A 23,560-nucleotide genomic window follows, 5' to 3' on the forward strand; every position below is an offset into this window, starting at 1 on the left:
CTGTTCTTTATAACAACTCAACGCAACACAACAAACACACACACACAGACACGTAATTAAAGTATCTTTTAAACAAACAATGGTGCTAAAAAATTCCAAATGGGACAAACAGGCAAAATACAAATATATGAAGAAACATGGCTTGAAGACGTCACGACCGAAAGACTCCGTTGTAACTCCTAAATGGTCTGGAAAGAAAGCAGGAAAGGATGGTGACGCAAGAAAAATTACTTTAGAGGATTCCGACGAAGAAGAAGAAGAAGAAGAAGAAGAAGAATGGGACTCTGATGTCGACGAAGCGCTAATCAACCACTTTTACCCACAACTTGACAAGGGCGAACTGCTTACAATTGAACAAAAATTAAAGATTAAACAGCAGATTTTGAATGATTTACAGAACTCCAATGCTTCGCCCGAATTAGATGCCAATGATAAAGAAGGAAAAAGAGAAGAAATAGATGGTATATATTTGGGACAAGCAAGCGACGGTCAAATACTGAAAGGATTAGAACCTGGACAAGGACAAAGGCAAGACCAAAGTCAAAGCAACCCTGCGTTACCCCAGAATCCTTCTTTTAATTTGCAAGATTTTATCAACAGTATTGAGAAAAAGCCCAATAAAAACAAGAAATTACTCAAGAATAAATTTTCGGAAAACTTTTTGGAGGAGTATGGACTAGAAAGTTACAATTATGGTAAAGATGATTATAACAAAATGTATGAAGAAAGGCAAAAGCTGAGCCACAGCAAAAACTTACTCAATGAGCTTACACTGCGCGGTATTGACGAATACGAAATTGGTCAAAGTATTGATAAACAGAAGCAGTCAATTCGCCTGCTCACCGAAGAGGAAAAAGAAGAGGAAAAGAGGAGACGCGCTCTTATGGAACTGGATAATTTTTATAAAGAAATAAAAAGGAAATTTGGAGCACAAGAAGGGAATGCTAAGAAGAAAGTTTTGGAATTGAATAATTTCAACTCGAGTGATTTGTCTCAACTACAGAGGTTGCAAGAAAAGCTTGAGAAGGGAGACGATGCTCCAAATACACTTGAGGATGACTTGTTTAATCTCTTAGGATTACCAATTCCATCAAAAGATGGTAATGTTGATAGTGAAATAGAGATGGAATCTGGTAAAAACAAGGGAAGTAAAAACCAAGAGCAAGAGCACGAGAGAAAGCAAACGACTTTACTGCACAATTTTGGAAATCTCCATCTCTCTACAGATAAGCAAGATTTAAATGCCTCGAAACAACCGTTTGAAGATGATTTAAACTTTGTAGATAGCCTTTTAAAGTAAAATAAAAGCCAAATTTGTATATAGAAAAGAAGACTGTAATCTATCAATTTCCTGCTTTTGAATGTGTTGGCAAAATATAGAGAAATCAAAGAAAAAGATATTAATTTATAAAATGTAGTGACAAAGATTATCGTGGTGATGATGGTGGATGGTGATGATAATTACACAAAACCTATTTACTTACTAAGCTTTTGAAAAGCCACATATATTGGCATAGTAAATAACCATAGCTAGGTAGTTTAAATGTGCCTCAGAGCACTACTGAAACGACTATTTAACATACTAACCAACAAGTTACGATGAGCACTGCAGCAACTTCGTTACCGCTGAATCATGCCGAGTCAAACTTGGATCATGAAGCTATAAAGTATTTTGAGCGAGCGATAGAGAAGGAGGCACAAGGTCTAATGTCGGATGCCGTTGAGAACTACAGAAAGGCGTTTCGGATAAATGACCGGGTTGATACTCTATATCGAAACTTGAAAGTACCTTCAGCAATGAAGAAGCTTACACAGGAGAGGGGCAAGAATGTGGGAACACGAGTCGATGAAAAGGAAGTTGCAAAGATAAATGTTGACTTTTTAATAAAGAGCTTTGCTAATCTCGAAGTGGATGGTTTGCACATGAGTACCCACGAAGATGAAGAAAATATGACAGTTGCACAACCATCACCTTTGGTCCATCTTCCAAAGGATATCTGGCTCTATATTTTGGAGGTCTTGGTGATTACTCTTCCCGAATCGTGGTTCAAAATGTCAATTACTTGCAAGAAGTTTGCCTACATTGGATTTGGAAGCAGTTCTATATGGAGACTCTTGTGTCAACTTGTTTATCCAAAGCAAAGATATGAGGAGAATGAGGGCCGATTTGAACCGGCTATACCGGACGATCAGTTGCAGATGGTTTCGCAGTATACTGGCTGGAAACAGATGTTAAGCAAACGACCTTTTGTGAAATTTCAAGGTTGCTACATCAGTGTAATAAACTACTACAGTGAAGGTGCACGAGGCGAGTCATCTTTGTCATGGACAAACCCTGTGCGAACTATCACTTACTATAGATATCTACGCTTTTATCCTGATGGCACAGTATTAAAAGTATTGACAGTTCTTCCTCCAGATCAAGTTGTTGCACATTTACAAATTGATAATCCACTGATACCACACGACGAAAAACACAATAAAGAAAGCCACAGAATATATAGAGGGAAATGGACAATAAACTCCGACGGCGAAATTCATATCAGGATTGACCAAGGATCAGTTGATTATTTAATATTTCAATATTACTTCACTGTCAAATCTCTCGGAATCAATAAGCACGCTAAATTAACCTGGAATCAATACTATGCACAGCGCAAGGAGATTGAAAATGATGATCGGTCTGGTGAAATATCAGAGTATTCGATTCGTAATGAGAAACCATTTAAATTCCTGAGAGTGAGAAGCTATCAAACGTAGCAAATCGAGGGTCCTAAAAATTGTTAGAATCTCATCTATATAAATATTTATTTATATACATATAGAAACGTTATTAAAAAACTGAACTTCTTTATTTTAAGAAATCCATACCGTAACCTATAATCCCAACTGTCTCAAAACTTAAAACTTACCACAACTTTCGCGTGTGATTCACACGACCTGCGAAGAAGTCCACAGATCGCAAAATCCAATTCTTTTTCTTCTTCTTCTTTTTTTTTTTTTTTTTTTTTTTTTTTTTTTTTTTAAAAGAGAAATTGAGAACAAGAGGAAAAGAGGAAAAAAAAAATTTCGATTTTTCAAAATTTTCCACACAGAAACAGTATCAGCGAAGCCCAAGTAAGTTGAACAACCTATTACGAATCTCCCCCCTCCACCACCCATCACCTTTCACAACCATTTATTCCCATCACCAGCTATGTCGCGTTTCTTCGTTTCAGGCTATAATTCTGAATCCTCTTCCGAGGAGGAAGATCTTTTGAGTAGTGAAGAAGAGTTATTAACATCATCCGGAGAAGAAAATGAAGACAGTGATTTTTTCAATGATGATGACGAGAGTAGTTCCGATGAAGAAGATGGCCGTCCATCGGGACCTGCATATTTCTTGAAGAAATCTTTTTTGAAAGGCGCAGGCGGTGATTCAGACTCAGATAGTGATGATGAAGGTAGAAAAGTTGTTAAGAGTGCCAAGGAAAAACTGTTGGATGATATGAAAGCATCAATCGAAGTAATCAATGTCAACAAGAGAACCAATAACTGGATTGTAGTTTTGAGTGAGTTTGAAAAATTAGGAAAGCTTATCAACAGAGCTAACCAGCAGAATTTTGGAACTCCTAAATTCTATGTTAAATTGTTGGCAAGCTTGGATGACTCAATTACTGAAACAGTTAACAATGAAAAGGATGACAAGACCATGAAGGCGGATGAGGCAAGAGCTTTCAACACTTTGAGACAGAGAGTTAAGAAACAAATCAAAGAATTCCAAGTCTATTTCGATTTGTACAAGGATGTTCCAGAGAATTTCGACCAAGAGGACGAGTCTTTGGATTCTTTTGCCAAGAACCAGGAGACAAGAGAGGAAACACGTACTTTGAGCCCAATTTTCCACAACTTGAAGCTCATTAACGAGTCGAGAGGTAAAAAGAACATTGACAAGAGTGAGCAAGTGACCACATTGGAAGGTTTAATAAGCGATGAAGCAAGTGATTTTGAGCTTATTTCATTATACCAGTCTTTGTTATCTGTTAGATTTGATGCCTCTTCGAACCAATCATTTATGGCCATTCAAGATTGGAGATCGAACAAGAGAGATTTGAACAACTTGTTGGATATTTTGGTCAAATCAAAAGTCTACCAACTTAGTGAGGAAGGCCAAACCACTGATGATATCGATATTGAGCCTACTGCTAATGAAGATGGCGTCAAGGTTATTTATGGATCAGTAACATCACTCATTGACAGATTGGACGACGAATTTACCAAATCATTGCAAAACACAGACCCACATTCAATGGAGTACGTTGAGAGATTAAAAGACGAGACTGAGATTTACAACTTGATTGTTAGAGGACAAGCATACATAGAGTCAATTGTTGCTGATAAGCAACAAAGCAACCAATTAGCTAGAGTTGTATTGAGGAGATTGGAGCACATTTACTACAAACCTAACCAATTAATCAAAGCCAACGAGGAAGAAGCTTGGAAGAATATCAAGCCATCCACACAAACGCCGTCAGAAGTAATTGAGAGTTTGACTCAATTTTTGCAAAGCAACAAAGTGTTTGCTAAGCAAGCTTTGTTATACTCAATCTACTATTACGCTGTTAATGGTGACTACAACAAGGCTAAGGAGTTGTTCTTATCGGCACACTTTAACCTTTCAGATTCTGCATTGCAAGTTTCATACAACAGAGCATTGGTTCAATTAGGTTTAAGTGCATTCAGATCTGGAGCTATTGAAGAGTCACACAAGATTCTTAATGAAATGGTTAATTCTCAAAGATCAAAAGAATTGTTGGGCCAAGGTTTCAACTCCAAATTCCCCAACCAAGCCACCGTTGTTGAAAAGCAAAGATTGTTGCCATTCCACCAACACATCAACTTGGAGCTTTTGGAATGTGTCTACATGACATGCTCATTGCTTATTGAGATCCCAGCATTGGCCTCAAACAAGGATCCTAAGCGCAGAAACGCTTCTTTGAAATCTTTCAAGAGCAAATTAGAATTTCACGATAGACAATACTTTACTGGTCCTCCAGAAAGTATAAAAGATCATATCGTGCATGCCTCCATTGCTTTGCAAAAAGGTGACTGGTCCAAGGCATACAACCTCTTGTCCTCGATCAAAATTTGGCACCTTTTCCCAGATCACGACAATTTATTGGCTATGATGAAGAACCAATTACAAATTGAAGGTTTGAGAACATATATTTTCACTTACAAAGCTGTATATTCGAAGTTATCAATCTCCAAGTTGAGTTCTATTTTTGGTTTGCTGCAGGAAAATGTCTCTGAAGTTTTGACTCAAATGATTGAAAAACTGGACATCAATGGTGAAGTTAGCGGTGACTATATTGTCTATACTACTGACTCACAAAGATCCAAATTGCAAGAGTTGGCTATTGTTATGAACGATAAGATCCAATTGTTGACTGAAAAGAATGAAAAGACTTCTTCGAACGGATACGCTAAGAAGAATCAATCACAGACACAGCCGCAAGCTCAAAGCAAGGAGGTTGAAGAGAACAAGTTTAGATATGCAAATGTCAACACAAACACTGATGAGTTTTAAATACTTTTTTTAGTTTTAAATTTCGTATTTATCTATATCGCTTTTTTGTTGTTTAATAGAAAGGAAATACACATCATTTGTTAAAACAAGGAATTGAGGCTTGAAGTAGATCATGTAAGAAGTGTTTGTAAATGAATTGTTTAATTACAAAATGATGTTGATTGTCTTTAACATCTTTTTTGCAGTTTGCAATTTGTAGTTTGTGGTTTGTATTTTGAATTTTTTTTTTCTTTTTTGATTTTGCGATTTTCATCAACTGTTGGAAGCGAAGTGCTCATCTCGAAAATGTGATTGCAATGTTAGTAATAGATTTTGTCTTTATATCTATTTTCTACATCAAAAATTCGTCTTTCTCGTATCAGCACTAACAACAGCACTAACAAAAGCAAAACCAACAGCAAAACCAACAGCAAAACCAACAGCAAAACCAGCACTACCACAACCATCTTTTGCAGTACTTGCAGCACTGATTTCATAGTAAACATCACCTTTTTGAGTCATATTATATTCAATAATGGTGGAAAGTTCAAATACCAAAAAAGTCAAAGTCTCCTCGTTGTGTGAACTTTGCCACGGTCGAAAGGCCGTGATGAAAAGACCCAAGAATCTACGCAAACTATGTAAAGAATGTTTTTTTCATGTATTTGAGACGGAAGTCCACAATACTATAGTAGAGAATAAACTTTTTGCAAATGTTGAAAATAGCGAGTTCCCAGAAAGGCGGGCTGTTGCTATAGGTGCATCTGGTGGTAAAGATTCTACTGTGCTTGCGTCTGTTATGAAGACATTGAATGAAAGATACAATTATGGCCTCAAACTAGTTCTTTTGTGTATCGATGAAGGGATTAAAGGGTATCGAGATCATAGTTTAGAGACGGTGAAGATGAATCAAAAAGAGTATGACATGCCGCTTGAGATTTTATCGTACAAAGACCTTTATGACTGGACAATGGATGAGGTGGTGAGCTGTGCTGGAATCAGGTCTTCTTGTACTTATTGTGGAGTATTGAGACGCCAAGCTTTAGACAAGGGAGCAGAGAAATTGGGTATCAACCACATTGTTACCGGGCATAATGCTGACGATATGGCGGAAACAGTTTTACTTAATTTATTACGTGGTGATATCAACAGAATCGAGAATAGTACAAAGATTATTACTGATTCAGAAAATTCTGTTATACAGAGAAGCAAGCCCTTTGCTTACATGTCCCAGAAAGAGATTGTGCTCTATGCTCATTATAAGAACCTTACATATTTCAGCACGGAGTGCACATATTCTGAAGAAGCATTCAGGGGCGAGTGCCGAAGCTTATTCCATTCTTTGTCTGCAGTTCTTCCTAGCGTTCACACAAACACTATATACAGTGGCCAGCAGTTTAAAAGAAAAGCCAAGGCCATGAAGAGACAAAACAATAAGAATAACAAGAATAATAAGAATAATATGGCTGACGAACATGAGGTTCTACCCAACGGTACAGTAGCAATAAAGGAGAGCAAGAGGTGTAAAAAATGTGGAAGTTTGGCTTCCAACGATCTATGCCAAGCATGCTTTTTACTTGCTGGCCTTGAAGTGAGTAGGGCGAAAGTTTCTATAGATAGTGAGGGTGATGGTGCAGCCAAATTGAGTAAGACTTTAGAAGGGTTGACGTTTTAGCCTTGAAAGACTAACGAATTGGGAATTGGCTTAAAAAAAATAAAGGTTTGGATGAGTTTTATATGGCACTATGTAAATCACGAATTGTTGTAACATTATAAATCTTTCCATTTTGTTTCTATAAGTTTTCTCTTGTTGTTTTTATGTTGTAAATGTCATAAAAACGTCTTAGAAAAATGCCGTGAACATGTTTTTGTCATTAAATTTGATTCATTCAAGATGCTATAGATTTGTGTATAGGTATATGTATATGTTTCGGATATGAATATATATACATACGCTTGTTTTTAACAATCTATATTTTCTGACCGTTTGTGGGAATGAAAATATCCGTAAATAACTCGATTCAAAGGTGGAAGAGTTTAACCGTGGGATCAGAATTATTAATGTTACACAAAAAATTGATTAGCGACTTTTTTTACATACAATTCTAACATAGACTGTACTATTTTTTAATGGTAATTTTCATAGACTCTGCCTCCCCCCCTTCGTTCTTCCCCACCAAGTTACCCCACGCATTTGGTTTTCTATAGACTTTTCTTTTCTTTTCATTTCCTTTTCTTTTCATTTCTTTTTCTTTCCTGTTTTTCTTCTTTTTTTGCTTTCTTCTTTCTCTTTACTTCGTTATTCTCTAGATAACTTTTCTCTTTTCCTTTTTTTTTTCATTCATTCGACTAGTTTCTATAACTTGCTACATTTCAAGTAATAGTGCCACTCATATCAATACCTTATCATTTACAATGCCAAATACACTTACTGATGCTTACGTGAAGAATTCGGTTTGGAAACCATATATTTACAAAGATAAAGTTGTATTTGTTACAGGAGGCGCAGGTACAATCTGTAGAGTGCAGACAGAAGCATTGGTCCTTCTTGGTGCAAATGCAGCCATCATCGGAAGAAATGTCGAAAAAACAGAGGCAGCAGCAAAGGAGATTGCACAAATACGCCCAGGAGCTAAAGTGATTGGTTTGGGAAATGTCGATGTGCGTAAAGTACACGATTTGAAAGCAGCGGTTGACAAAACAGTTGCAGAGTTGGGCAAGATCGACTACGTGATTGCTGGTGCCGCTGGTAACTTTTTAGCTGATTTCAACCATTTGTCGTCAAACGCGTTCAAGACAGTTATCGACATTGATTTGCTCGGTTCTTTCAACACCGTAAAGGCATGTTTTGAAGAGTTGCGAAAGAATAAAGGTGCTGTAATTTTTGTCAGTGCCACCTTGCATTATTATGGTATTCCTTTCCAATCCCATGTTGGAGCTGCTAAAGCAGGTGTGGATGCATTGATGAATGCATTAGCCGTCGAGTTGGGCCCAATTGGGGTCAGGCTCAACTGTATTGCTCCTGGCTTAATAGGCAATACCGAAGGTGGCGCAAGATTGAACCCACCCACCGAAGTGCCATTGGATCAAAAAGTACCCATTGGTAGAATTGGTACCACTACTGATGTTGCTGATACTACTGTGTATTTATTCTCGCCAGCGGCCTCGTACATTACAGGTACTGTGACTGTTGTGGATGGTGGATTATGGCAAATTGGTGGATTCTTGGGTGAATTGTACCCATCTGTTGTTAAGCAACAGCTAGAAGACCCTGAAGTTAAATTATAATTAATTCTAGTTAATTTTTTCTTTTTATTTTCTCTTTTTTCTTTTCTCATTTCTTTTCTTCAAATTCATAAAGTATTTCTTTTATTTTCATATAGGGAAGGACGTTTGAGGTTGACAAGTTCAGATAAGAAGTATTTCCATCTTTTTTTTTTTTTTTTCTTTTTTATCTATTTTTTTTTTGGTAACAAATTTGTAGACGATTCGCGCTCGTACACTAAGTTTTGTCAAATTGGGTATTTTACAGACGGGTTCTTTCTCGCTTATACTTTTTTTTTCCTCTACTGACTTCTGGTCCCTTTTCCTTTTCTTAATCAAGAACCATTATAATACCACAGATCAAATGTCCGATAACGTAGAAAGACATAAATCAACAAGATGGGTGAAAGGTGTGCCTACATATGGTGATTGGGGTGATGATGAAGATGACTCTTATGACTACGACTATAATGATGATGATGTTGGTGATGAAGCCAGTCACCGTAATAAACCACACGACGGTGATCAAACGAGCGGGGCTGTGACGCATGACTTGACCACTGACCATCAAACGCTGACATCGGCACCAATGCCAGCACTACCACAAAATATACAAGACAAGTACAAGGACATTATAAGCGATGCCAAACGTGACCACAAAAATGACGATACTGTTGGCGATAAACTCGTGCTATCGATTGACCATAATAATGACGATTTAAGTTCAAATAGTAGTGACGATGACGAGAAAGCTAATCCCGTGTCTTTCCAAGATTCGCTTAATTATCGGAATAGTGGACACGAGCATTTGAATGAAGCTCAACAACCCTTTTTTAATCGGACCAAAGCCATTTCGTTGGAAGAAGTACCACATACTTACGAGGAGGCTGTGCCTGGGGCATTCCGATCAGAATATAAGCAAGACAGCAAATTCGATCAAAATAATTCTGGCAATGGTGATGATCTGCAAAATGCAATTGAAAAAAAGAAGGCAGATGGAGCCAATAGTACCTCAAAAGTCACATCTCAGTACGACGTGTACGCTGAAGATGAAGAAACCAATGATGAAAGGGCTGACGTTGAACCTAGTCAGTACCCATACCAATACAAGCAGCAATACCAAACTCAACAACATTATCAAGATCAGAATACACCAATTATGGATAATTCGCGTCGCAATGATTTCTTCGTGCCACCAACTCCAACATATAGTGAGTTTTCTACTCATTCTGGACATACTGAGCCAGCCTCTGAGGCCAGTTTTCAGTCGGATACTTCCATACAAGCTGAACCTCATGACTTGAATATTGGTAAGACACACTATCGAGAACACAATGACGAGATATCTGTACTTGAATCTCACAAACTGCACGTGCAACAAACAAATTCATCAGAAATAGATGGGACTACAGACAAGTTAGTTTTATCAATTGATAATAAGAGAGACGGAGTAGACAGTGATAGCACGGACGACGACTGGGGGTACAATGGACCCGAATCAGACGACGACGATGATGATAATGATAATGAGGATGATGATGAGGAACGAAAAAGGCAAACATACTCAGAGAAAAATAGAGATGAAACCACTGAACCTGACATTGACACCATGATTAGTGAATTGAGCGCAAACACAAGCGATATCAACAGTACCTTAAAACAACAACAGCAGCAACAGGACCAAGAGATATTACCCAACCTTCGGACTTCATTGGAACACGACGATGAAAATGTTGCTTATCACTATGAGGAGTTTGAGAGCCCCATTGCACCATTGTCCACTCTTCTGCAACACAATGAATACCTTAGTGGATTTGCCGAAAGAAAGGGTTCTGTTAGAAAACCACCTGCTCGCGATGAGAAAGAAGTAGGCAACGACAATATCGAAAAGAAAGAGACGAAAAATGTAGATACAACTACTATTTCGACTCAGAATTCGCAAAAAGGGTCCGTAAATAAAGCACCTTCAATGAAAAATAATGATGTTGTTGACTATGCCAGCTTGCTTGGTGGATACGAAGAAGAAGAAGGAGATGTGAATTCTAAAGAAACAGAAAAAGAAAAAGAGAAAGAGAAAGACAGCAAAAAGCAAGAAGGGAAAAATCAGTTTAATGATGCTGAATCATCATTTGTTACAAATCAGGAACTGCAAGATTCAAGATATACACAAAATGAATTAGCTTCTGGAAACTATGATACACAATCGATTCAATCTTCTAGTTCATTCACGTTTAATGAGCCACCAATTGATGCAAACACTGCACGCAAATCTGGAGCAACTACCAAATATGAGAATGACAATAACAACGATAATAGCAATAACAACGATAATAGCAATAACAACGAGGATGATATTGCTTCAAGGAGAGTGCTGCAGTCAACTTTGAACTTTGGCAATTGGGTTCCTAATACCGACAGTTTCCGTAACCAGTTTATAAATAGCAACGACAATGAGTCGACTGCTAATTCAGACTTTACCACAACATTACCATCATCATCACAGAAAGGATATAACAAGTTTACAAATGTTAGGAATCCTTCGGGGTTAAGTGAAGTGGTTTCAAATGCAAGTTCTTCGGAATCGCTTCCTGATACAATTGATGTGGCAATGCCCGTTATTGAGGAAGACCTGGATGATGATGGCCGTGACGGATATGGAGAGAAACATGGCCACGATGAACATTATAATGATGGAGAAGGAGGAAAAGAAAAAGAAAAAGAAGAAGAAAAAGAAGAAGGGGATGACGATGAGGAGGACGAGGATAATGACTTCCACGACTCTCTGTCTAACCACAGGCTCAATACTATGGTAACGCAAGACTCGATATTAGAGACTAAGGCGTACCCATCGGCGCTTTTTAAGGAGGAAAAATTGACTCCTGCTGCTTCTAGGGAAAGTCTTCCTCAAAAGTACAGTAGTTTAGTTGGCAACGAACTGGTCCTGGCATCAAGGAACACCCTGGACACATTAACAGTGCCAAAAACTAGGAAGTTTTCAAACACTAGCGAATCGACTACTGTGCTTTCTTCAGGTGCTACTACTACTGGAGGCGGCGACGGAAGTGGCCCTGCTGTTGGTGCTGATGCTGGTGCCGGTGCTGGTGATGGTAGTGGAAGTGCTAATACTACTTCAAATTCTATACCTACTATTACAAAAACAACGGCAACAACGTCAACACCAACACCAGTTGCACATGGTTCCGGTCAGTTCAAGCGAGCAAAGTACCCTGTATCTGATTGGAAGGCCATTGTTACTATCTCGCAACCAGTTGAAAGAATTGCAGCTTTCAAAGATGCATTGGGGAAAGAGGCAGAGTACGACACTGGATTACAAACATGGTTGAACCATGCATTGAAGCAAAGTCAAGATTTCAACAATATCCATATTGGTAGAATTGCATCAGAGGCTTATCAAAATGCACAACATAATGATTTAAGAAGACATGTCTCGTTCCGCAGTACGGTGAATGTTGTGAAGGATAAAGTTGAGGGAACCGGGTCTACTGCTTCTAACTTTGGTAAGAAGTTGTTCAGTAGAAGTAAAAAATTTATATCTGGAGGTGATAAATAGAGAAGTGAAATCAGAGTAGGATTTTTATATTACAAATGCATTAGTGTAATGGTTATAATCTTTAGGTTGAAATTGCTCCAGTTGTGTCTTGTCTTGTCTTGTCTTGCCTTGTCTTGTCTTTTTTTCGTTTTGTTTCGTTTCGGGATTATTCTATCTTTTCCCCTCTCCATGTTTTGTTCAGCATAATTTGACGTCGATGACACAAAAATGTGCTTTGCCTAATATAGATGAGTTGCTGGTAGGTTAGTAAGTTATATGGTTGAAAAAGAAAAAAAATTGCGACTAAGCGATCTGGTCATACAAAAAAAGGCAAAAAAAAATATGAAAAAGAAATGCTTGTGATAATTTAGACATCCTTGCGTTTATAATTGTCCATGTCTATTTAATTGTATGCCTTCGTATTGTATTGTATTGTATTGTTTTGTTTTGCTTTGCTTAGGCTTATTTCTTTTCCCCTGTTATATATATATATATATATACTATTTTTAATTGTAATTATGAAACAGATTTTAATTAAAAGGTTTTAATAACTAATGCTTTTTTATTCCAAAAGATTAAGTTTTACACGAAAGTTAAGTTCTGTGTGATGATTCGACTGCTTATCAGCCAGGCTGTGCTTCCTTTAGCAGCATTCATTATAAACAATACGCCGAGTTTTATTTGGGCACTCATTGAGTTCTTCTTTGACATTTGTTTCTTTTGGGTGCGCCGGTTGTATCATCATTTTTATAGGAAAGACCCACTTAAAGAGCATATCAAGCAACTAAAAAATGTCCAAAACTATACCGAATGGAAAGCCACAACATTTGAGATCGATAGGTTGACCAATATGGATCTTTGGCGCGAGAATTTCATAAGCAAACATTATGACTACGTATTAATCAATGAGCGGACTAAACTGCTTCGGGAAGCAAGAGAGAACCGGGACTTCCAGCAAATTATGTCGCTCTTAAGAGCTGGCCTCATACGTAATTTTGGAGGTATTGCACAAAAGAGGTTGTTTTTAAAGTCGTACATGGGAACAAAGTTCAAGATTGAAGAGTACATCAATGAAGTTTTGAGCTGTTTAGACTTTCTCAACGAAAGTTTGAATAGCGGCAATGGAAATGATTATGTCATGAATAGCAAGCAATTGAAGTTGGATTTTTTCCACGATGCAAGACAAAGTTTTGGATGCACAGCGTTGTTGCTACAAGGTGGCTCTCTATTTGGGTTGTGTCATTTAGGAGTGGTGAAGGCGCTTTATTTCAAAAGATTGCTTCCACGAGTTATTGCAGGTAGTGCAGTTGGCGCGGCCGTTGCTTCATTGGTGTGTACACTCACCGATGAAGATTTGATCCCTATATTGGTCAATATTGAAGAATTGATGAAGAATATAGACATTTTGAATCACGAAATCGATGAAAGGTATGGGAATGTAGTTGAGAATGTCGTCAAGAAAGGTTACAGTCAGGACATTTTGTTGTTTTTAAAGTTTGTGCGCGATACTATAGGCGACTTGACTTTTGAAGAAGCATATATGAAGACGAGGAAAATTCTCAACATTGTTGTGCATCCGACCAACCGAAGTGTCCCATCTTTGCTCAACTACATAACAGCACCCAATGTGATTATATGGACAGCAATATATGCCTCAATAGGCACCGGAGTATTATCAGACGATATTGCGTTATACGTGAAGGACTTCAATAACGAAATTGTTCTACAAACTCCAGATATCAATGTGAAGTTTCTTAAACCACAAGACGTAAGCTATCTGACATCTTATTTCCAAAAGAACTTATCGACAAACATTCAACACCAGTCACCTTACACCAAATTGACGGAATTGTTTAATGTCAACCACTTTGTCATTAGTTTGGCGAGACCTTACCTTGCTCCTTTGATAAGTAATGACCTCAAACATTACCATACTTCCTATGGCAATGTCAAGTACGACAAAAAGACAAAGACATATGACAATGGCACGGAGATGACGAAGAAGGATATCGAAAAGTATGCAAAAGACACAGGTTTCAATTTCATGAAACGTTTTAAAACTATTTTGGGAATGGAGATTCAACATCGATTAGTGGTTCTAAACAAATTGGGTTTACTAAATGAGGTGATGAAAAGGTTTTTTATTGATGAAAAACCTACATCCTTACAGTACCTCGCATCCATTCGAGAGGTTACTATAGTCCCCGAGGTAAGATACTTGGTGAAAGACTTTAGCAGAGTATTTGATGTTCACCGCACAATGGAGAACATCCCTTACTGGGTTCTTGTTGGCGAGCGTTCAGTTTGGCCCTTATTTCCGTTGCTATGGACTCGATGTGCGATTGAGTTTGCTTTGGATGATTTATACAATTTGCATAGAAAGCGTGGTTAGATGTTTTGGAAATTAGAGTACGTAAAAAAAACACAAACAGGTACCCATACAAACACTTTAAGTAAAAAGAAAGATTTTTTTTTTGGGCCCTCCAGCTAATAGCATTCTATTTTCCATACCTTGCTTTGACTTTACCATTTTTTTTTTTTTTGGTTCTGTTCTGTTCTGTTCTGTTCTGTTCTGTTCTGTTTTTTTTTTTAGATTCAACGATAATAGACTTTGACTGCAGCTTCTTTGGTTATATGGTACACGTACTCTCTTTCACTAACAACAGTTGATGCATGGGGTCTAGCGCCTTTGCTTACAACGAGTGTTCCTGTAAGATCTTCAGCTCTACCGGTTGCCAATGGTTCCAAAGTAAGGTTCAAGTTTGCTCTGAATAGCAATTTTGTCAAGAAATCTGTGATTTTATAGGTTGGGTTAGCAATGTCGTTGACCTCGTAATCGACCAATTGTGGAGAATCCTTAGATGAAATAAGATATAGATGAGAAACTTTTTTGTTCAATTTCATTATTTGGAACAAAAGATCATTAGCTTGCAAGTTTGTTGAGTAAAGTAACACTTCAGGAGCCTCTACAAATACCACTGTATCATTATGTGGTACAACATCAATGTCTAGTAATTTTTGCACATCCTGCAAAGCATCAAGTGGGTTCTTGATTTTTCGCTCTGAAAACAAATCAGTAAAACAATCAAGGAATATAAATTTATCATTTCTGGCCAAGTCCAATCCACTCTTTTTGCAGTTTTTTACATAGAATTCTTTTGTGTGCAAGAAGCTTAGCACAACAACACTTTTTGTATATGGTTGTTTCAACTCTTTATTAACAGTTGATGATGTTCCAGTAAGATTACATTCAATTAGTGAATTGATGAGCCAATTGGGCGAAGTGCTCAGAATATGGGTGATTGTGGTGAGGTAAGGGTCATCGAGGCTGGTATCGGGAGTGAGCGTGTGATCTTTGTAGAAAGTAAGCTCTTGACTGGGTTCTGATGACATCTTGTCTATCTTGTGATAGGGGTAAAAATGGTAAAATGATAGAAGTAATAAACAAATTATTCGATCTTGCAAGCGGCTCTTTGATTATTTAGTCCCATCCTTTTCTCATCCTGTTTTCATTCCTTTACTCGTGTCACAGTGCGACACACATTGGACGCTCTGTGCCCTCGTTTCCGCTAAGTGAATATTTGGAGAATATTGCACGACATAGGAAACTTGAAACTTCAAACAAGATGAGTTTATATAAATAGGAACGAGAAGTGGTAAAATTAACTTATCACTATTATATAGAAATATCGGTAAAATATAGATTTTATACGGTCAACTACATTGAACACAAATCACTAGGTGAACGTGCAGAGTGTATACTCTCACGATTCTCCTTACTAGTGACTTTGTATGAGACAATTTACTCTCTTAACTTATGAGCATTGAGACCTTTATAGGTGCGATCATTGACAATTACACTTAGTTGGAATATAGCCTATCAAGTCACGAACTCAAACCGCTGGTATCGGTGAGCTACCAGCTCAAACCGATGCTCAGCAGTCGTACACTTGTTACTTGTGACAGTGCTATGCGACAGAATGGCGACCAGAGTGAGGACCTCAAATCCTTGCAAATCATGTTGTTTGAATGATTTGATATGGTTACCTAATATTTCAAGTAATTGATACATTGGTTGAGGCTACTGTTAAGCAGTATTGTCGACCAGGATATTGAATGATCATGACATTTCAATACCTTGGCATTTCAACATTTGGTCAATATCATTTATGAGAAGGACCTGTGGAAGAGTAAATCTCCTATCCACGAATTAATAGCTTCACTATTGTGAACTACAGTTTAAAGGAGGAGCTACTCCTCATTGGAGAACTATGCGAGTTTAGTCCAATGGAACATAATGCATCGTAGTCATCGGGACGTATCCGAGACTACACCAGAAAATATCAAATAGCGTATACTGTCAACACTTTATGATGGAATATTCACCCATCAGTTGACAAAGGGCGAAGGTTGTAGACGTTAGACAGAGTGCAACTATAGACCGAATAGAGTCGTGTCTGCTGACTTGGCTATAGTTTGAAGGCTGTACGTGTGATAGGCATGGCGTTGAAACGAGTACCGAAGATTGCACGGGTATAGGTGGCTACCCTCAATTGGTGCAAAGATCGAGGAAAGTATTTTTAGGATAATGACCACATCCCTAATTTGGGTTTATATCATTTTTTTAAAAAAGACTTATTACATTCTAGAAGGTAAATAAGCACCGTTAAAGCAGCGTTTAAGAAATCATCATTACTGTCTACGGACTCATCTGAGTATGATGGTAGCAGACTAAACAAACTACACGGGTTATCGGTGAGGTAGAATTACACCAGATAAAAACGGCGGAGATGGTAACTACCGAGGGAAAGACTAAATTGCATCTCGCAAGAAAGACTATATAGCATCTTGAGAGAAAGACAGAATTGCATCCCGAAAGAAGCAACCAATTATTATTATGAAACTACAGTGTTTCAATAGGTCGTTCAATCATCACTTTATTAGAGATACTGACTTAGCGCCTGCTATATAGGAGGAGTCAAATCCGAGGCACTCATTTATTGTCGACAAAATTTTTAAGATGAGGCCAGGATACACGACTATGCGCTGGTGAAAAATTTTCACCCTACTCAACAAAAATTGTTGTCCACGACCTCTTACTCGCGTGACGAGAACTATAAGTATTCCCGAGATTGATTGAACGAAACCCTTGATAATTTGGAACAAAGGGTTTATCTACCATAAAAACATTTCACCAAAAAGTTTAACACCAAGTATATCACATATTACATTCAAGCAAAATATTATTCCAAAAACTTGAAAAACTTCTACTACAAATGTCATCTTCAACAAAAGATTCTAAGACCTCTAATCCTACTCCAAGGAGTATCAACCCTGGTCCAAGTAAACCAGACCTTGCTGGTGTCGACTCATCTTCAATTTCCGGGCAGTCTATTTCTACCTCGGGAAGAGCCGATATGAGCGAAGGTGAAGATGAATCTCCTGGTTTGAAAAGGACAGAAGCTCCTCAAATAAATCAGGTTGAGATTAACGAGATCTTAGACTTGAAATCTGAGATGATGATGATGCAAGAGCAGATGAAACAAATGACTGCTATGTTTAAAGCCGCTATGATTCAAACAGTCCCGCAACTTAGCACTCCTGTACCAGCTAGGAACGATGAGGCTAACAAGGCCCAGATTTCGGATGATAACAACAGCATAACCCTGCCAACTGACGTGCAAATGAAAGTTCATCCGGAAGAACACACATTTTCACCAGGACGTAACTTCCCTATCTCGAGGCCACACTCACTCGCTTCACCCTTGACTCACCAATCCCGTCAAAGTGGTACTCCTAGTGCTTATGGATCTGATAGATCTGTTGCATCTTACGATGGTATCCTTTACCATGGAGAAGTAGTCCATAGCGGATTCTGGGTTGAAGGCCATGAAGAAGCTTGTCAAATCATAAACGAGGCAAGACAGAGGTACCCTCATGGGGAAGACGTCAGGGTAATTCCATACATTCGAGTCCCAGACATAGCTGTCGAAAAGGCATTCATGGCGTACTACGACAAACTCCTTGCCAAACAAGGGAGAACTCAAAATGACAATATGGCACTCGGTCAGTATGACATTGCAAAACGTGTCCCTTTGAAGTTCTCCGATGAGGAAGGTTTCATGTTCTGGTTAAAGTCGGTTTTGTGGCACAAACACACCTACGGTGTTCCTGATAAGCTCATCATTAATGAGTTAAGGAACGGAGCTAATTTGACGAAGTCAGAGTCGTTGAAGGACATGATTGAGATGTCATGTAAGAGTGAGGGCCCCTTTGAACAACCGGTGGTTGATTACTTACCTATCTTGGGCAATGGGGGCACTCCTCCAGAAACGAACCAAGTTACTGATGTTATGACTGCTATCCATGATGCTTTGAAAAAGAAACATAATCCTAGAGTGAAAATGACCATTATTGGTATTGCTGTCAAAAAGTATTTGAGGATCACCAATACATCTCACCTAGCACAGGAAACATGGATCTCAATCTTTAAGACCCTTTTCGAAAGGATGGGTAGTGTCATGGATCAAATAATCATGTATATGACCCCGGAAGTTAAAATCGAAAAGCCGGGAAGGACTGGACCAATAGTCACGTTTGAAGATGCGTCGATCATAAAGATTGGCCTTGGACTCCTCAAGAATAAACCTAACGATAAAATCATTCAAGGTGTCAAATCATACGATTTGACATTTGAGAGGATCTGGGATGCTGTTAATGCAACATTTCAAACGAGGATGCATCTTATCTCAGATGACGAAGAAAAAGATGCCGGTACTACACTGGTGTCTAAAGGTGACAAATCACAAAAGACTACTAAATGTAATTTTTGTGGAAAGTACAGACACACTGTTGATAGTTGCCACTTATTGGTGACTGCTTTGGATGAAAAGTTGGTAAAGAAAGTCGATGGGAAGTATTACTTAGCAAACGGTGAACCGTTGGTCATGGATTTCTATAAGTGTCCCCTTTTAAAACACCAGGGGGGGAGGATGTCACAGTGCGACACACATTGGACGCTCTGTGCCCTCGTTTCCGCTAAGTGAATATTTGGAGAATATTGCACGACATAGGAAACTTGAAACTTCAAACAAGATGAGCTTGAAATCTCTAAGTTCTAATGCGAGGCATCGCACGCCCCCAACAAAGTAAGTCCAAGGCAGCACAAGTTATGGAGGTAGAGGTTATTCCTAAGAGTACAGTCACTAGTAACTCTAGAGAAAATACCCACCACGAACGATTACCGACAGAAGTGATGCAATCTAATTCTCATATAATGTCTGATTCAATAGATGAAGTGATTAAACCCGGACCCATCATGATTGATGACGTCCCGGTTTACTTGGTGCACGCAGCCAATGCTCAATCTGCTAAGAAGGTAGTGAAGGATTGGACTGCGAAGAAAGCCCATCTCCCTAGCTCGCGAAAAGATGCTCACAATAAGTTGAAGGCTGATAAGGTGAAACAGCAACTCAATGCAGCAGTTAGACAACGGCAGGAGATGGAGAGAGTGGAGCGTGAAAGCGCACCTAGCCCTGTAACAGAGCAATCTATGCAGGAGTCCCGACGGGAATTAGACACTGAGTCCCCGCCGATCGGAGAGCAGTCTCCACCCTATGACTCACATTTACCATTCCTGGAACTCCAGTTTCCAGATGAAAACATAGACGTAGACCCAGACTACGAGTATGAAGAACCTAGCTCGGCTGGTATTCGGTTCGAACCCTCCGCACTGACAATGGATAGGGAATTAGAAAACCTAGCCATGGAGGACACCGTAGATCCTGATGAAGAGTTAAAGTTATTCCTATCCGAAGGAAAAGGAATTGAACAGACTTCTACGCCACCGGAGAATGGAAACATGATGAGTCACCCTCAAGAAGAAGTGCCTAAGGTGAAATCTGACGTTGTTGTTAATGAACCACTTAATGAGGAACAGGCAAATGCTACCGCTGATGATGGAGTTGACTCCCCAGTGGCTGACGATTCAATTAAACTCTTTAGTGTCGAAGACATCTTGAGAGAGAATCAGCTAGATGAGCTTGCCAAATTAAGTGCAACGTCCGACCAACCACACCACCTTGCTGACGATTCCACTGATCCACAGCGGAAAAGTCAGCGCCGAGTACGTACTAGTAAATTGACCATACTAGACAAACAGGCTGCATTCAAAGATGCCATGAAACATAACTTCTTCGTGTTTATGGATCTTTCGAAGTATTTGGGAATGCACGATGATGCTCGAGCCATGATGAGAGAAAGTACTAAAGCTATGTTGGTTGACAGAGATGTTTTGCAGAAAGCCCTTAAGGATGGTATTGCCAAGTTCAAGAAGAAACCAGTTGTTACTGAAGTAAATCTGACGACCACTTCGACAGGCTACCACCAACCAGGGGTCACTCAAGAACTACTCTGTTTCCCCGCATCCATACATGGCCGTAGGATAGAAATGAAATACGACACCGCGGCCCAGTTGAGTTTGATCAACCCGCAAACACTAAAAGGGTTACCAATTAAGCCTTTTCCCTTGAGCCAGCCAGTATTTGTTCAAGGTGTTAATAATGACACCAAAGCAATTACTCAGGGAGTGTTTTTAGATGTTACTGTCCATTTCATCTCCTTACCTGCAATCCTCTATTTGCACGAGCAAATTCCTGTTGGTCAGGTACTACTCGGGTTGCCATTCCAAGATGCGCACAAACTCTCCATTGGGTTTACTGATGATGGTGATAAACGAGAGTTACGTTTCCGCGCGAATGGCAACATTCATAAATTCCCTATTCGTTACGATGGGGATTCTAACTACCACATCGATTCATTTCCAACTGTCCAAGTGAGTCAAACCGTCGTCATTCCTCCCCTTTCAGAGATGCTTCGACCTGCATTTACCGGGTCTAGGGCGAGCGAAGATGATATTCGGTATTTCGTGGACCAATGTGCTGAGGTGTCTGATGTCTTCTACATTAAAGGTGGAGACCCTGGCAGACTTAAGCCTGAAATACACCCTCCCGTTCGTATCAACTTGCGAGATCCGAATGTTCACTGGCGGATGAAATCGATCCCATTAGGATCTAAACGTACCGCTGCAGTAGAGATTCTCCAAGAAATGATACGACAGGGGCAATTGGTCTATAGTGATGCGACTTATCGGAACCCATGGTTTCTCATAAGTAAGAAGGATGGAAGGCATCGATTGTTGATTGACCTTCGGGAACTCAACAAAAATGTGGAGTTGGAAGGGGGTCACCCACTCTCCGTGGATGATCTCACTACAGAGATTAGTGGTTGTTGGTTTATAAGTACTATTGATGTGCAGAATGCGTATTTTCAAATACCATTGGATGCTGCTACTAGCGATGTTACCAGTTTTAACAGCCCGTTAGGTTTGTTGAAGTATGCTGTCCTTCCTCAAGGATATATCAATTCAGTAAGTGAGTTTAGTTCTATCTTACAAAAGATTTTGAGCCCAGTTGCGAAGGATGTGATGTGTTTTATTGACGACATTGCCATCGTGGGTCCCAAAGTAGATGAACTTACCGACTCACTGGTTCGAGAACACCTAGATAAGATTGTCGAAGTGTTCCGTCTTCTAACCAATGCTGGCTTGAAGATTAACCCTGCGAAGTTAAAGATCGCTGTACCTGAATGTGATTTTCTTGGATACCATATTTCACCTGCAGGGAAAACGTTAATTAGGGGTCAAGTGGATGCATTATTGAATTACCCACTCCCTAACACGGTCAAACAGCTAGAAAGTTTCCTTGGCTTGGTCAATTATTACCGACAGTTGATTGTAGGGCATGCTGAGTTGACTGCTCCCCTCTACAACTTAGTCAATCAAGCAAGGAAGGAACCCAAGCATCAGATTCATTGGGATCCTACAACTAAGCGGTTTTTCCACCAAATCATCACAGTACTAACCAACCAACCGATTCTCCAACCCCTTAATTTTAAGGACCTCATTACTGTCCACACTGATGCTTCGACAGACTCTTGGGGTGGTGTGTTGCAAAACACCAATGCGGCTGGAGAATCGAAACTAGTCCTGTGCTATTCTGGAAAGTTCCATGGTTCTGAAAAGAACTATACTATTTACGAAAAGGAACTTTTCAGTATTTATAAGACGTTTGATGCAATCCATCCACTCTTGTTTGGATTTACTGGGGTCATTCATTTGTACTGTGACAACAAAGCTCTTGTCCTTGTGATGAATAAACCACTCGATAATTCACACTTTGTAAATCGGGTTTACAAATGGTTGAACTTCATCAGGACCTTCAACTATCAGATCCATCACATTGATGGACTGAAAAACATCATTGCCGATGCTCTTAGCCGATGCCACACGTCTACTCCGCAGACTGATCATTATGAGGTCAGAGAAGCTATTGCCGAGTTTAGGGCGAAGTTGGATCCTAAAGTACTAGCAGAAGTTAATGTTGTTACCATTGAAGCTGAGCCTAATAACAGTTATAAGAAGATCCCACTTCAAGCGCTTAGAAAGTACCTTGAGGCACGTACCATTCCCGTTTCGCACAACGCACCTGCTGACGCCAGACGTTTCATCAACCGCGCACTAGAGTTCTATTTACATGATGGAATCCTTTACAAGTTAGGTCGGACCGGTTCATACACTCGACGCGTCGTTTATGAGAACAATCAGGTTGAACACATATTCAATCTTGCTCATAGAGATCGTGGTCACCCAGGAGTTGAGACTACGTTCAATCTAATAAATACTGGATTCTACATTCCGAACCTCTATCGCAGACTTGCCGACTATATCAAACGGTGTGTTTATTGTCAAAAGGACCAACCTGCAACTAGGCAGCGGGATCCATTGTACTTGAACTACCCGGCTGGTATGTTTCATACAATCGTCTGTGACTGCGTTAAGCTCCGTGACGCTACTGTTGTCGTTGCACGTGACGAATTTCTGGGATGGCCCGAAGCTCAGGTTTTACCAAAGGTTACTGCAGAGGCAGTAGCCGACTTTATTTATTCAAACTTTATTGCTCGTGTAGGAACCTTTAGTGTTTTGAAAACCGACAATGGTCGTGAATTTCACAATGAGGTCCTCCAGCAATTGCTCTCAAATTATGGCATTTCTCCATCTTATTCTGTACCGTACCATCCGCAGGGGAATGGGATGATCGAAGCGTCGCACAAACGACTTATCAGATTCATCAAACTGGTTC

General features: G+C 39.3%; 9 protein-coding genes across 9 annotated transcripts; 8 read left to right on the plus strand and 1 right to left on the minus strand. All coding sequences in view use genetic code 12, as the record gives it.

Moving 5' to 3' along the window:
- Positions 1-79: 79 nt before the first annotated feature.
- PVL30_003965 (uncharacterized protein) lies at positions 80-1,300 on the plus strand (the record flags this gene model as incomplete). Its single annotated transcript, XM_001524217.2, has 1 exon — positions 80-1,300. One exon carries the CDS (start codon positions 80-82, stop codon positions 1,298-1,300), a length of 1,221 nt encoding a protein of 406 aa, XP_001524267.2.
- A 299-nt stretch (positions 1,301-1,599) lies between these two features.
- Positions 1,600-2,760, plus strand: PVL30_003966 (uncharacterized protein; the record flags this gene model as incomplete). Its single annotated transcript, XM_001524218.2, has 1 exon — positions 1,600-2,760. The coding sequence occupies one exon, from the start codon at positions 1,600-1,602 to the stop codon at positions 2,758-2,760; it is 1,161 nt and encodes a 386-aa protein (XP_001524268.2).
- Positions 2,761-3,196: 436 nt separating this feature from the next.
- Positions 3,197-5,569, plus strand: NIP1 (Translation initiation factor 3 subunit c; the record flags this gene model as incomplete). Its single annotated transcript, XM_001524219.2, has 1 exon — positions 3,197-5,569. The coding sequence occupies one exon, from the start codon at positions 3,197-3,199 to the stop codon at positions 5,567-5,569; it is 2,373 nt and encodes a 790-aa protein (XP_001524269.2).
- Positions 5,570-6,083: 514 nt separating this feature from the next.
- On the plus strand, positions 6,084-7,223 carry CTU1 (cytosolic thiouridylase subunit Ctu1; the record flags this gene model as incomplete). The annotated part of the gene is made up of 1 exon (XM_001524220.2): positions 6,084-7,223. One exon carries the CDS (start codon positions 6,084-6,086, stop codon positions 7,221-7,223), a length of 1,140 nt encoding a protein of 379 aa, XP_001524270.1.
- Positions 7,224-7,963: 740 nt separating this feature from the next.
- SPS19_2 (peroxisomal 2 4-dienoyl-CoA reductase sps19) lies at positions 7,964-8,836 on the plus strand (the record flags this gene model as incomplete). The annotated part of the gene is made up of 1 exon (XM_001524221.2): positions 7,964-8,836. The coding sequence occupies one exon, from the start codon at positions 7,964-7,966 to the stop codon at positions 8,834-8,836; it is 873 nt and encodes a 290-aa protein (XP_001524271.2).
- A 340-nt stretch (positions 8,837-9,176) lies between these two features.
- On the plus strand, positions 9,177-12,383 carry PVL30_003970 (uncharacterized protein; the record flags this gene model as incomplete). Its single annotated transcript, XM_001524223.2, has 1 exon — positions 9,177-12,383. One exon carries the CDS (start codon positions 9,177-9,179, stop codon positions 12,381-12,383), a length of 3,207 nt encoding a protein of 1,068 aa, XP_001524273.2.
- A 586-nt stretch (positions 12,384-12,969) lies between these two features.
- On the plus strand, positions 12,970-14,754 carry TGL3 (triacylglycerol lipase; the record flags this gene model as incomplete). The annotated part of the gene is made up of 1 exon (XM_001524224.2): positions 12,970-14,754. One exon carries the CDS (start codon positions 12,970-12,972, stop codon positions 14,752-14,754), a length of 1,785 nt encoding a protein of 594 aa, XP_001524274.2.
- Positions 14,755-14,957: 203 nt separating this feature from the next.
- On the minus strand, positions 14,958-15,755 carry PVL30_003972 (uncharacterized protein; the record flags this gene model as incomplete). Its single annotated transcript, XM_001524225.2, has 1 exon — positions 14,958-15,755. The coding sequence occupies one exon, from the start codon at positions 15,753-15,755 to the stop codon at positions 14,958-14,960; it is 798 nt and encodes a 265-aa protein (XP_001524275.2).
- Positions 15,756-17,638: 1,883 nt separating this feature from the next.
- Positions 17,639-19,408, plus strand: PVL30_003973 (uncharacterized protein; the record flags this gene model as incomplete). Its single annotated transcript, XM_061119510.1, has 1 exon — positions 17,639-19,408. The coding sequence occupies one exon, from the start codon at positions 17,639-17,641 to the stop codon at positions 19,406-19,408; it is 1,770 nt and encodes a 589-aa protein (XP_060975493.1).
- Between the last annotated feature and the right edge of the window lie 4,152 nt (positions 19,409-23,560).

This window comes from Lodderomyces elongisporus, chromosome 5, assembly GCF_030384665.1.
Source record: "Lodderomyces elongisporus chromosome 5, complete sequence".
Lineage (NCBI taxonomy): Eukaryota > Fungi > Ascomycota > Pichiomycetes > Serinales > Debaryomycetaceae > Lodderomyces > Lodderomyces elongisporus.